This window comes from Scyliorhinus canicula, chromosome 29, assembly GCF_902713615.1.
Source record: "Scyliorhinus canicula chromosome 29, sScyCan1.1, whole genome shotgun sequence".
In the NCBI taxonomy this organism is placed as follows: domain Eukaryota; kingdom Metazoa; phylum Chordata; class Chondrichthyes; order Carcharhiniformes; family Scyliorhinidae; genus Scyliorhinus; species Scyliorhinus canicula.
In genome coordinates, this window is record NC_052174.1 from 12,548,076 (window position 1) to 12,562,865 (window position 14,790).

At 51.0% G+C, this 14,790-nt stretch overlaps 1 protein-coding gene across 10 annotated transcripts in view; it reads left to right on the forward strand.

Annotated features, from left to right (window-relative positions):
• Positions 1 to 401: 401 nt before the first annotated feature.
• LOC119958360 overlaps positions 402 to 14,790 on the forward strand; it is a 93,674-nt gene continuing 79,285 nt past the window's right edge. For all 10 annotated transcript variants that reach the window (XM_038786818.1, XM_038786820.1, XM_038786823.1 and 7 more), the window contains exons 1-2: positions 402 to 567; positions 4,344 to 4,430. In XM_038786818.1, the coding sequence (XP_038642746.1) occupies positions 4,416 to 4,430 (15 nt within the window). In that variant the 5' untranslated portion in view covers positions 402 to 567; positions 4,344 to 4,415. The remainder of the gene's footprint in view (positions 568 to 4,343; positions 4,431 to 14,790) is intronic.

The window sequence follows — 14,790 nt, forward strand, 5'->3', positions numbered from 1 at the left end:
CTCCTGCCTGCGGGTTTTTGCGAAGGCAGCATTGCGGATATATCTCTCCAGGGATTCGAGGTGTCTGCTGTCCCATGCTTCCGACGCACGCGGGAGGGTCGGGAGCGACCACGGCTGCTCCGTGGACCAAGAGCTTGGTGCTGGGTTTGAGGTCTGGGCGGCACGGCAGCACAGTGGCTAGCACCGTTGCTTCACAGCTCCAGGGTCCCGGGTTCGATTCCCGGCTTGGCTCACTGTCTGTGCCGAGTCTGCACGTTCTCCCCTGTGTCTCCGTGGGTTTCCTCCGGGTGCTCTGCTTTCCTCCCACAAGTCCCGAAAGATGTTCTGTTAGGTGAATTGGACATTCTGAATTCTCCCTCTGTGTTACCCGAACAGGCGCCGGAATGTGGCGACTAGGGGCTTTTCACAGTAACTTCATTGCAGTGTTAATGTAAGCCTAATGGTGACAATAAAGATTATTATTATTTGAATACTCTTCCTCAGGCGGCCGAAGACTGCGCTGGCACATTGGACTCGATGTTGGAATTTGCCGTCAATGTCTGCTCGCACCGAAAGGAGGCTCCCGAGGTATGGGAAATTATCCACATTGTCCAAGGGCTCATCGTGGATCTTGATGGTTGGGGGTGGGGGCAATTTTATGTGGTTGGAAGAGAACCCTCGTTTCCCAGATGTTTAGTCTGAGGCCCATTCTCTCATAGATACATGCAACATAGGAGCAGGCCTTTTGGCCCTTCGAGCCTGCTCCGCCATTCATCATGATCATGGCTGAACATCCAACTCAATAGCCTAATTCTGCTTTCTCCCCATTCTTTGATCCCATTCTCCCTAGGTGCTATATCTAGCCGCCTCTTGAATATATTCAAGGTTTTAGCATCTCCACACGCTTCCCAGTCTGGGTGAAGAAATGTCTCCTAATCTCTGTCCGAAATGGTTTACCCTGAATCCCCTGTTTCTGGACCAACCCACCATCGGGAACATCTTCCCTACATCCACCCTGACTAGTCCTGTCAGAAAGTCTCTGAGATCCCCCCTCGTTCTTCTAAACTCCAGCGAGAACAATCCCAACCTAGTCAATCTCTCCTCATACGAAAGTCCTGTCATCCCTGGAATCAGTCTGGTAAACCTTTGCTGCACTCCCTCGAGAGCAAGAACATCCTTCCTCGGGAAAGGAATTGATAGGAAATCAATTGAAAACGAGCCTGGCAGGAAAGACAGTGGAACAGCAATGGCAGGAACTTTTGGGGGTTATTTGGGAGGCTCAACAGAAATTCATCCCAAGGAGGAGGAAACATGCTAAGGGGAGAGGACAAGACATCCATGGCTGACGAGGGAAGTCAAGGACAGCATAAAAACAAAAGAAAAAGTATACAAAGTGGCGAGGATTAGTGGGAAGCCAGAGGATTGGGAAGCCTTTAAAAACGAGCAGAGGACAACTAAAAAAGCAATAAGGGGGGAGAAGATGAAATATGAGTGCAAGCTAGCTAGTAATATAAAGGAAGATAGGAAAAGTATTTTTAGCGAGGCAAAAATAGACATTAGACCACTGGAAAATGTGGCTGGAGAAGTAATAGGAAACAAAGAAATGGCAGAGGAACTGAGTAGTTACTTTGCATCAGTCTTCACGGTGGAAGACACCAGTGGGATGCCAGAGCTCCAGGAGAAGCAGGGGGCAGAGGTGAGTGCAGTGACCATTACTAAAGAGAAGGTTCTGGGGAAATTGAAAGGTCTGAAGGTGGATAAATCACCTGGACTGGATGGACTACACCCAGGGTTCTAAAAGAGCTGAGGAGATTGTGGAGGCATTGGTGATGATCTTTCAGGAATCACTGGAGGCAGGAAGGGTCCCAGAGGACTGGAATGTGGCTAATGTAACACCGCTATTTAAGAAGGACAGAAGTTGGGAAATTTTAGGCTGATTAGCCTGACTTCGGTCATTGGTAAGATTTTAGAGTCTGTTATTAAAGATCAGATCGCAAAGCACTTGGAGGTGCATGGTAAAATAGGACTGAATCAGCATGGCTTTGTCAAAGGGAGGTCGTGTCTGACAAATCTGTTGAGTTCTTTGAGGAGGTAACAAGGAAGTTAGACAAAGGAGAACCAATGGACGTGATTTATTTACATTTCCAGACGGCCTTTGACAAGGTGCCGCAGAGGAGACTGTTAGATAAGTTAAGAGCTCATGGTGTTCAGGGTAAGATCCTGGCATGGATAGAGGATTGGCTGACTGGCAGAAGGCAGGTGGTGGGGATAAAGGGGTCTTTTTCAGGATGGCAGCCGGTGACTAGTGGTGCGCCTCAGGGGTCTGTGCTGAGACCACAACTTTTCACAATATACATCAATGATCTGGAAGAAGGGACTGAAGGCACTGTTGCTAAGTTTGCAGATGATACAAAGATCTGTAGAGGGACAGGTAGTATTGAGGAAGCAGGGGGGCTGCAGAAGGATTTGGACAGGCTAGGAGAGTGGGCAATAAAGTGGCAGATGGAATATAATGTGGAAAAGTGTGAGGTTATGCACTTTAAGAGGAGAAATAGAGGCATAGACTATTTTCTAAACGGGGACATGCTTAGGAAATCAGAAGCACAAAGGGACTTGGGAGTCCTTGTTCACGATTCTCTTCTATCCCCATAACCCAATAACCCCCTCCTAACCTTTTTGGACACTCAGGGTAATTTAACACGGCCAATCCACCTAACCTGCACGTCTTTGGACTGTGGGAGGAAACCGGAGCACCCGGAGGAAACCCACGCAGACACAGGGAGAACGCGCAGACTCCACACAGACGGCGACCCAGTGGGGAATCGAACCTGGGACCCTGGCACTGTGAAGCCACAGTGCTATCCACTTGTGCCACCGTGCTCCCTGGGAAGCTATTGGAGAATGAGCTTGGTTATTAGCACAGGCTTAAAGTTATACATTCACCTTTACTGCAATTAGCTTCTTATTCCAGATTGATTTAATTAACTGAATTAACAACTTTGGACTTTTGAGAAAACGGTTGTTCATCCAGTAATAATTTTTGAGTTCAGTCACCAGGGGGCAAAATGTTCATGACAAATGGGTCCGGGCGAGGGAGGTGCAAAGAGAGACCCTTGGGAGACATCAGGGGTAACAGAACAAGAAACGGAGCAGAAACCATTGAACGTTATTCTCTGGCCAGTGAAATCCGATGACAAAGTTCCTCCGGGTGCGGTGTTTTCGATTGACGGGCACCTCTAGCCAGTGAACATGGCACTTACCAAATCGTCAGGCGTGCAAGGTTCATGACCTTTGGTCTGGCAAGATGCCCCAGAAATTGGTGAATGGACCCACTCACGGCCGATGGGCATTACTGGCGTGTATTGTCCATTCCGAGTCGGCCATTGAGAAGGTGACGGTGTACAACCCTGTTGACCGGCTGTGATCCATGTGATGAAGGTTCTCCCACGGCGTGGTGAGGTAGCACATCTCTGGTTGCCGGACACTCTCAGAATTGAACAGCAATTGGAAACGCTTCGGTGTCAAAAATGACATTTGAATTGAAGACCTTGGAAGTGAATCATCGACCCCGTTACACACAACGCAAAGCTGGGCGCAACGGGTGCATCACACGAGCTCCGCGGCCTGCGTCAGACCAATCATGCCTCACCTGACTAGGTCCACTCATGGGTCATTTAAATAGGTGGATTCTGGATTCGCCCAGCGTCAGGGCCTCTGGGAGCCCTCAGCAGGGTGTTGTATAGTACTGATCCTCACAAACGTGGACCAGGCATAATGGTTCCTGCCGGGGTGTGATCTCCCAGGCTATTGGAGACCCCTGGGTGGTCAAGGGCAGGGTTGGTTCCATGGCACAACACCTGGTACCATGGCGGTGCCACCCTGGCAGTACTGTCCTGGTACCGCCATGGTGGCAGAGCCTGCGTGCCAGATTGGCACTGCCAGGGATCTCTCCCAGGCGGGGTCTTGTCAATTGAAGGATTGGTGCGGGGGGGAGGGCTGTTTCTCAGGCCTCGCCAAGGTTGATGGGGGGCTCGCAATAAAGTTGGAGAGGGTCTGAAAGTTGGGCAGAGAAAGATTGTGGTGGCTGTTGAAGATGGCGTCCTGATTTGCAAATGGCCTTTCCTGCTGAGCTCGCCAACAGGAGATCACGCGAAGAGAGATCTCAGAAGGGAGGAACTACCAGAGGCTACAAAAGGGCTTAATGTCTTTGAATAGTGGGGTGTTTCCCGGTACTGCAGCCGCCGAGAATCGCCCCGCTAAATAAGCCTGACAGCGGACTTAGTTTAAAGTCGGAAAAATTGTGCCCCTAATATTACATAGGCCTTCCATAATCTAACCAATGGCTTCTTCCATTGTCTCCACAGGATGTACTGCACCTGTGACAGTGATTGTTTGCCCTATCTGACGTGCTGCAAAGGAGTGTGCCTTTAGAATCAATGTCTTTCCTTCTGGTAAGTTCTTTAGCAGTTTGTGTTACAAGGTAAATGACTTGTTTAGTTACAGAAAAAAAGATTGTCATTCCTGACATGGCCACTGGGTGTCTCAAAGCAGTTACAGCCAATGACCTTCTTTGCAAATCGAAGCCCCTATTGTGATGTCAGAAACATGGCAGCCAATCGGGGAGGGCGTGTTTCCCGACGCCGGCCTTGAATGAGCTGGTTTGAATTTTCAATGATTCCCTCTTGTTCCCGACACCCTCTGCCTCACCATCAGAGGAGATAGATTCTCTCCCCTGACCCTGTCAAACGCTTTGATCATCACTCAGAGCTGAAGCATTCATGGCTGATCTGGGCGGTTGAATAAATCCAGTGAAGAATGAGGGCTGAATTTCTGACACAGAAAACTACAGGACTTGGAGTATCTCAACCCAGTGATCTCCAGATCCCTCCTTCAATCCCTACCCAATCCTTTGGCCAATGTATCTCCAGCCCCACCGGATCTCTGAGTCCCTCCACTCCGTCCCAAACTGATTCGCTTCGATCACAATTCTGTTTTGTTAATATTCTGCTTCACACTGTATCCACAACAAACTCCATTTGGTTCATATCCCCCCCGGGTTCTGTTTCTCCGCCGGGTCAGTTGATGTTGAATAATGAAGTACGTTAACATTCCTGTCGCAAGGGCAGCACGGTGGCCTAGTGGTTAGCACAACCGCCTCACGGCGCTGAGGTCCCAGGTTCGATCCTGGCTCTGGGTCACTGTCCGTGTGGAGTTTGCACATTCTCCCCGTGTCTGCGTGGGTTTCGCCCCCACGACCCAAAAATGTGCAGAGTAGGTGGATTGGCCACGCTAAATTGCCCCTTAATTTAAAAAAAATAATTGGCTAATCTAAACTTATTAAAAAAAAACATTCCTGTCCTGAATTTCAGGAACCACTTTCTGGATTGGATCCCTAATGGACGCAATTGTGGCTTCTGCTCTTAACCTGCTTTGTGTGAAATCAGTAGCTGTTTAAAAAGGGACATCTCTTCATCGTCGGATCGGCGGCACCGGGGGGGCTAACAGATACTCCGGGAACACCACAACCCATCACTGTGGACCACCCTGCTTGGTGGTGAGCGTCACAATTGATGCCACCCCTTGGCAGAAAGGCCTTCCTGCTTCTGACTGGAGAATGATTGTTAGCCAGCGAATAACATCCATATCTGGAGATTGTCCCCATGATTCCTGCATTAGTTAAAATATATTTAGAAAGAAGTTGGTGACCATTAGATGTCCATTAAAGAGTTTATAAATGTGAATATTTTTGGACTGGGGAGTGGTGGGGGCTCCCTCTTATTCGTTAGTTTGGTTTCCTCTGTTCCATCTCCCTAATATAATTTTTAAAAAATAATAATTTTTATTGAAAGTTTTGAAAAATGTATAACAACAGAACAATAATAATAACAATAATAAACACCCCCCGGACCTGTAACAACGCATATAATGAACCCCCCCCCCCAAACCCGATGAACAACAAAATAAATTTAAAATAAATTAAATTAACATAAACAATACCCCCCTGAAACCCCCGCCCCCGGGTTGCCGCTGCTGCTGACCTAGTTCCCTATCGTTGCGCCAGAAAGTCGAGGCAAGGCTGCCACCGCCTAAAGAACCCTTGTACCGACCCCCTCAGGGTGAATTTGACCTTCTCCAGCTTAATAAATCCCGCCATGTCATTGATCCAGGTCTCCACGCTTGCGGGTGTCGCATCTTTTCATTGCAACAAGATCCTCCGCCGGGCTACTAGGGACGCAAAGGCCAGGACACCGGAATCTTTCGCCTCCTGTACTCCAGGCTCCACCCCAACCCCAAATATCGCGAGTCCCCAGCCTGGCTTGACCCTGGACCCTACCACCCTCGACACCGTCCTCGCCACCCCCTGCCAGAATTCCCCCAGTGCCGGGCATGCCCAAAACATATGGGCATGGTTCGTTGGGCTCCCCAAACACCTAATGCACCTGCCATCACCCCCAAAAAACCTGCTCATCCTCGTCCTGGACATATGAGCCCTGTGCAGTACCTTGAACTGGATGAGGCTAAGCCTCGCACATGAAGAGGAGGAGCTCCCGTCAATGAACAGGTCTCCCAACTTCCTTAGGCCCGCCCTGTGCCACCCCAAGAACCCGCCAACAATGTTCCCTGGAACAAACCGGTGGCTCCCCCACAGCGCGGCCTCCACCCAGCCCCCCACATCCCCCTGTGTCGCCTCCACTGCCCCCAAATCTCGAGGGTAGCCGCCACCACCGGGCTCGTAGTGTACCTCGTTGGAGGGAGCGGCAACGGCGCCGTTACCAGTGCCTTCAGGCTCATGCCTCCACAGGACGCCATCTCCATCCGTTTCCATGCTGCCCCCTCCCCATCCACTACCCACTTGAGTACCATCGAGACATTAGCCGCCCAATAGTACCCAGAGAGGTTGGGCAGCGCCAGCCCCCCTCTATCTCTGCCCCGCTCCAAAAAGACCCTCCTCACCCTCGGAGTCCCGTGCGCCCAAACAAATACCAGAATGCTGCTGTTCACCCTCCTAAAAAAGGCCCTCGGAATAAAAATGGGGAGGCACTGGAACAAAAACAAAAACCTCGGGAGCACCGAGGTACTCTACCCGCCAACGACAGCGGCAGCATGTCCCACCTTTTAAATTCCTCCTCCATCTGCTCCACCAATCTAGTAAAATTAAGCTTGTGCAAAGACCCCCAACTCCTAGCCACCTGAACCCCCAGGTACCTAAAACTCCTCACTGCCCTTTTTAGCGGGAGCCTATCAATCCCATCCTCCTGATCTCCCGGGTGTACAACAAACAGCTCGCTCTTGCCCAGGTTCACCTTGTAGCCCGAGAAACTCCCAAACTCAGCAAGAATCTCCATCACCTCCGGCATTCCCCCCACCGGGTCTGCTACATACAGCAACAAGTCATCTGCATAAAGTGACAATCGGTGCTCCTCCCCACCCCGCACCAGACCCCTCAACCTCCCCGACTCCCTTAGCGCCATGGCCAGAGGCTCAATTGCCAACGCAAACAGCAAGGGGGACAGGGGGCACCCCTGCCTCGTCCCACGGTAGAGCCTGAAGTACTCGGACCTCCTCCCATTTGTCGCTACACTCGCCATCGGGGCCTCGTACAGCAACCTCACCCATTTAATTAACCCCTCCCCAAACCCGAACCTCTCTAACACCTCCCACAAGTACCCCCACTCAACCCTATCAAAGGCCTTCTCCGCATCTAATGCCACCACAATCTCCGCCTCTCCTTCTGCCGCCGGCACCATTATCACATTTAGCAGCCTTCGCACGTTAGTGTTCAGTTGCCTCCCCTTCACAAAACCCGTCTGATCTTCATGTATCACCCCCGGCACACAGTCCTCTATTCTAGTGGCCAAGATCTTCGCCAGCAACTTGGCGTCCACGTTCAACAGTGAAATTGGCCTATATGATCCACACTGCAAGGGGTCCTTATCTCGCTTCAGGATCAGGGAAATCAGCGCGCGTGACACCGTCGGGGGCAAAACTCCCCCCTCCCATGCCTCGTTAAAAGTCCGAACCAGCAGGGGGCCCAACAGGCCTGCATATTTTTTATAAAATTCAACCGGGAACCCATCCGGTCCTGGCGCCTTCCCCAACTGCATGTGGCCAATCCCTCTAACCAGCTCCTCCAACTCGATCGGTGCTCCCAGTCCCTCCACCTGCTCCTCCTGCACCCTTGGAAATCGCAGCCTGTTCAAAAAGCTCTCCATTCCCGCTTCGCCTTCTCTCCATATTCGTAGACCGCTCCCTGCGCCATCCTCCACTGTGTCTCCGCCTTTCTGGTAGTCAGTAAATTAAACTTAGCCGGCAGGCTACGCCGCTCCCCCAACAATCCTTCCTCCGGGGCCTCCGCATACGTCCTATCGACACTCAGCAGCTCCCCCACCAGTCTCTCCTTCTCCCTCCTCTCCCCCCCTCTCCCTATGGGCTCGGATGGAAATCACCTCCCCCTAATCACTGCCTTCAGAGCCTCCTACACCATCCCCACCTGGACCTCCCCAGTATCATTGACCTCGAGGTACCTCTCAATACATCCCCGGACCCTCCTGTACACCACCTCATCAGCCAACAACCCCACGTCCAGACGCCAAAGCGGGCGCTAATCCCACACCTCCCCCATCTCCAGATCCACCCAATGCGGAGCATGGTCCGAAATTGCTATAGCCGAATATTCGGCATCCTCCACCCTCGGGACCAGCCCCCTACTCAGGACAAAAAAATCAATACGGGAATAAACCCTGTGCAAGTGGGAGAAAAAGGAGTACTCCCAAGCCCGCGGCCTCCCGAACCTCCAGGGATCCACCCCTCCCATCTGGTCCATAAACCCCCTCAACACCTTGGCCGCCGCCGGCCTCCTGCCCGTCCTAGAACTAGAACGATCCAGTAGGGGATCCAGCACCGTATTGAAGTCCCCCCCCCCCCCCCCCCCCCCCATGATCAGGCCCCCGCCTCCAGGTCAGGAATGCGGCCCAACATACGCCTTATAAAACCAGCATCATCCCAATTTGGGGCATATACATTTACCAACACCACCCTCTCCCCCTGCAGCTTACCGCTCACCATCACATATCTGCCGCCACTATCAGCCACCACCTCAGACGCCTCAAACGCCACCCTCTTCCCCACCAGGATCGCCACCCACCGGTTCTTTGCGTCGAGCCCTGAATGGAAAACTTGCCCCACCCACCCCTTCCTCAGACGAACCTGGTCCACCACCTTCAGATGGGTCTCCTGGAGCATGGCCACGTCCGCCTTCAGCCCCATCAGATGCGAAAACACCCGGGCCCGCTTAACCGGCCCATTCAACCCTCTCACATTCCACATGATCAGCCGGATCAGGGGGCACCCCGCCCCCCCCCTCTCCCGCCGACTAGCCATAGCCCATCGACTGCTCGCCCCTGGCCAGCACCCCCCACTCGGCCCGTTTCCCATGGCGATAGAACCTCACCCCCCCCCCCCCCCCCCCCCAACCTGCACCAGCTCCTTGTTGGCCAATCCAGCAGCAACCCGGTATCCTCCCGAGGCTAGGACCCCTCCTAGCCGCGGCACTCCCTCTATAGTGCTCCCGTGAGCCAGCTGACTTCTGCTGACCCCGGCAGCTCCCGCCCTAACTCCGACCCCTCCCGATATGGGGTCACCCCCACCCTGCAGCAGTTCCTTGGCACCGCTCCAGCGCGGGAAAACGGAACTGATATCCACGCCCCTTGCCTCCAGCAAGATATAGAAAAGAATATGATTTAAAATGGAGAGATTCCAGAATACCACGGTGCAGAGGGATCTGGGTGTCCTTATTGATGAATCGTTAAAAGTTGGCATGCAGGTGCGGCAGAAAATCAATAAGACTATCGGTCTTGATTGCAAAGAGAATGGTTCATTGGCCAATCAGTTCTGATTGTTTGGAGAAGGGGGGGGTGAAGTGGTGTCTCCCCCTCCATCAACATTTCCCAATCAGCTTGTCCAAGGGGCCCCGCCCACCCTCGTTTAGCTGATCTAAACAGTGTTTGAGGACAGAGTTGAGGAGGGAGACTCCCCTCCGCCCAGTGAGTGAAGGGACTGGGTGAGGTGAGGTGGTGGAGAGATTTGGGGTCCATAGGTCTGTTCCTCTCAAACCTGCTATGCATTTCCCCTTTTCCTACTGGAATGTGCCACATTGCCAGATGCTCACAATGTGCCACGTTGCCAGATGCACCTTGGCAAAGGAGGCAACATGGAAATGTCCTGACTGAATGCCACAAATCTCAATCACTCCTTGATATCGTAGCTATTATCAGAGAACAATTTATGCCTTTTCCTTATGTTCTTAGGCCATGTATTTGCAATGTTATACTGGCTCACATGAATATTTGTTGGGGCAAGTGAGGGACAGGGCAGACATTATACCTACAGGCATCTGAAGAAGGCAATCAAACAGGACAACAATTAGTACTTTAAACATTAAATTCAACAGTGGCCATGGGCAGCACAGTAGCACAAGTGGATAGCACTGTGGCTTCACAGTGCCAGGGTTCCAGGTTCAATTCCCCGCTGGGTCACCTCCTGTGCGGAGTCTGCACGTTCTCCCCGTGTGTGCGTGGGTTTCCTCCGGGTGCTCTGGTTTCCTCCCACAGTCCAAAGATGTGCAGGTTAGGTGGATTGGCCGTGCTAAATTGCCCTTAGTGTCCAAAAAGGTGAGATGGGGTTATTGGGTTACGGGGATAGGGTGGAAGTGGGTTGGATCGGTGCAGACTTGATGAATGAATGGCCTCCTTCTGCACTGTGTGTTCTATGTGTCAATCTTTGGAAAAATGTACAATACAGAGAGAATTTTATTCTGACTAAACCTGTGCTGTAACTGCCTTGGGAATATTTTACTGGGGACAGCATAGAGGGTTCTTTATTCTCTATCTAACCCTGTGCGGTAACTGCCTTGGGAATATTTTACTGGGGACAGCATAGAGGGTTCTTTATTCTCTATCTAACCCTGTGCGGTAACTGCCTTGGGAATATTTTACTGGGGACAGCATGGAGGGTTCTTTATTCTCTATCTAACCCTGTGCGGTAACTGCCTTGGGCACATTTGATGTTCCCAGGCAGAATCAGGGAGAGTTGAGTATTGAGGGGCGAGTTTGTGCCTGGGATCATTGTGGGAGAACGAAAAGTTAAGGGACGATTCCTGGGACAAGATTGGGAATAAAAGTTCTGGTGAGGGGGAGCAAATAAAATTTAAAAAAATTAAAGCAGGCGATCCTGGCCAGAGATGAAATAACTGTTCAGTGTAAAGATTTCTCCCTGAGAGTGGGAGAGAGAGGATGGACACCTTTCAGAGAGGGACAAGGGAGGGGTCCCAAAACGTTTCCCAGAGAGACGGACAAGGAAGAGAGAACATAAGGAGATCCCAGAAGCTGTCCCAGAGGGTGGGACAAGGAATATGGAGCAAAGAAAAGGTCGGGAAAAAAAGTGCCAGTGAGAGACAGAGAATGGAGGGAGACCATATCGAGATCACAACAACTGTTCCAGAGAGTGGGACAAAAGTGATTGAACAGGGAGTACTCCCAAAAAGTGCAAAGAGAGGCACATGGGAGAGGGATCAGAGAGAGTCTCATCAATTGTACCAGAGGGAGGGACAAAGAAGTCCCATAAGTGTTTTAGGGAGAGGTTTTCAATTATGTCCCAGAGAGAAGGACAAGGGAGCAGCCCAAGGGTGAGGGGACAGAGAGACGTCCAAAAAGTGCCCCAGACAGAGGGACAAGGGAGAGGAGACACTGATAGATTACAGATAAGGGGCAGAGAGATGGGACAGAAACAAGTCCCGCTTAAGTTCAGACAAGGAGAGGAGCAGAGAAGCATTCTCGAATTAGAAAATTATCAGTCGGGAGCAGATTGTTAGCGAAGTGGACTCAGGAGAAGCTGTGGAAATTAAAAAGGGCTGAAAGGTAATAACCCTTTTGAGCAATAATGTTGTGCTCAATGTGGCCGAGATTGTGCTTGTCAGTTGGGCGCGAGCGCAGACTCAGACATCGAGGGAAATGGAATTATCTAAGGTGCGCTTAAAACTCTGCGAGGTGCAATGCTCCATCGTTGTAGCTGCTCCAGTTGTAGTGATTTTTTGAGTGGCTTCCAAGGCGAGATCTTTGAAAGTGAAGATTGAAAACCCTCATGAGAGAGACAAGCCACTGTTGAATTTATTGTTTAAAGTACTAATTGTTGTCTTGTTTGATTGCCTTCTTCAGATGCCTGTAGGTATAATGTCTGCCCTGTCCCTCACTTGCCCCAACAAATATTCCAATATTGGTTAGCACACAACATTACTGAATTCTGGGTGGGCAGAAATCCATCAAATCTGTTTTGGTTGTATTTGGCACCCTCGATTCACATAATAATGAAGGAAAATCACAGAATTACATCCGGAAATATTGAACTTTAAGTAACAACTGCGAATCTTTCAGAATGGGCAGACAGGCCAAAGATGGCTGAGGACGTAGTCAGTCACCCGCCCCACCCTATCCCTGTAACCCCAGAACCTAACCTGCACACCCCTGGACACTAAGGAGTAATTTATCATGGCCAGTCCACCCAGTACATCTTTGGACTGGGGCAGGAAACTGGAGCATCTGGAGGAAACCCACGCAGAAACGGGGAGAATGTACAAAGTCCACACAGTGACCCAAGGTTGGAGTTGAACCCGGTTCCCTGGCGCATTGAGGTAGCAGTGCTAACCACTGTGCCACCGTGCAGCCCTAATTGCTGGTGGGTGATACCCTGAGAGACATGGAACCCCACCCAATTCCCAGACAAAGGGACTACTGCATCAGTTAGTGTAGAGATATCTATCTCGCTGAGAGTTTATGCAAGCTTGGGAAAAGAGGAACCATAGAACCTGACTGAATGCCATAAACCTCGTATTCTTTCCTTGCTATCTGAGAGATTATCAGATAACAGTTTGTACCTTACGTTCTTACACCCTTTATCTGGAACGTTATAATGGCTCACATGAATATTTGTTGGGTCAAGTGTGAGTGAGGGGAGTGGGGGCAGTCTCTCCAGCTACTGACGTGGCATCCTTGAAGAAGGAAATCAAAAAGGACAACTTGCATTCTGCGGCTTGAAATAAACAAATCGTAGTTAAAAGCCATCAAACTGAAATGTGACGCTGTCTCAATCATTGGACGAAGATAGTGAGTTTGTGTCCAGGATGATTATGGGGGGAAAGAGGAAAGTTCACTGTTGTGAAGTGGAGGATTCCTGGGACAGGAGTGGGAACAAGAGAAGACATTTTCTGCTGAGAGAAAGAAGATGCAAACAGAAGAATAAAATTAAAGCTGGAGAACCAGTCAGCAAGGGAATGACACCAGTCAGTGTACAGATATCTCCCTGAGAGAGAGAGGGGACTGAGAGACACCAGTCAGTGTACAGATATCTCCCTGAGAGAGAGGGGACTGAGAGACACCAGTCAGTGTACAGATATCTCCCCGAGAGAGAGGGGACTGAGAGACACCAGTCAGTGTACAGATATCTCCCTGAGAGAGAGAGGGGACTGAGAGACACCAGTCAGTGTACAGATATCTCCCTGAGAGAGAGGGGACTGAGAGACACCAGTCAGTGTACAGATATCTCCCAGAGAGAGGGGACTGAGATACACCAGTCAGTGTACAGATATCTCCCTGAGAGAGAGAGGGGACTGAGAGACACCAGTCAGTGTACAGATATCTCCCTGAGAGAGAGAGGGGGGACTGAGAGACACCAGTCAGTGTACAGATATCTCCCTGAGAGAGAGAGGGGACTGAGAGACACCAGTCAGTGTCCAGATATCTCCCTGAGAGAGAGAGAGGGGACTGAGAGACACCAGTCAGTGTACAGATATCTCCCTGAGAGAGAGAGGGGACTGAGAGACACCAGTCAGTGTACAGATATATCCCTGAGAGAGTGAGGGGACTGAGAGACACCAGTCAGTGTACAGATATCTCCCTGAGAGAGAGGGGGGACTGAGAGACACCAGTCAGTGTACAGATATCTCCCTGAGAGAGAGGGGGGACTGAGAGACACCAGTCAGTGTACAGATATCTCCCTGAGAGAGAGAGGGGACTGAGAGACACCAGTCAGTGTACAGATATCTCCCTGAGAGAGAGGGGGGACTGAGAGACACCAGTCAGTGTACAGATATCTCCCTAAGAGAGAGGGGGGACTGAGAGACACCAGTCAGTGTACAGATATCTCCCTGAGAGAGAGAGGGGACTGAGAGACACCTGTCAGTGTACAGATATCTCCCTGAGAGAGAGGGGGGACTGAGAGACACCAGTCAGTGTACAGATATCTCCCTGAGAGAGAGAGGGGACTGAGAGACAACAGTCAGTGTACAGATATCTCCCTGAGAGAGAGGGGGGACTGAGAGACACCAGTCAGTGTACAGATATCTCCCTGAGAGAGAGAGGGGACTGAGAGACACCAGTCAGTGTACAGATATCTCCCTGAGAGAGAGGGGACTGAGAGACACCAGTCAGTGTACAGATATCTCCCCGAGAGAGAGGGGACTGAGAGACACCAGTCAGTGTACAGATATCTCCCTGAGAGAGAGAGGGGACTGAGAGACACCAGTCAGTGTACAGATATCTCCCTGAGAGAGAGGGGACTGAGAGACACCAGTCAGTGTACAGATATCTCCCAGAGAGAGGGGACTGAGATACACCAGTCAGTGTACAGATATCTCCCTGAGAGAGAGAGGGGACTGAGAGACACCAGTCAGTGTACAGATATCTCCCTGAGAGAGAGAGGGGGGACTGAGATACACCAGTCAGTGTACAGATATCTCCCTGAGAGAGAGAGGGGACTGAG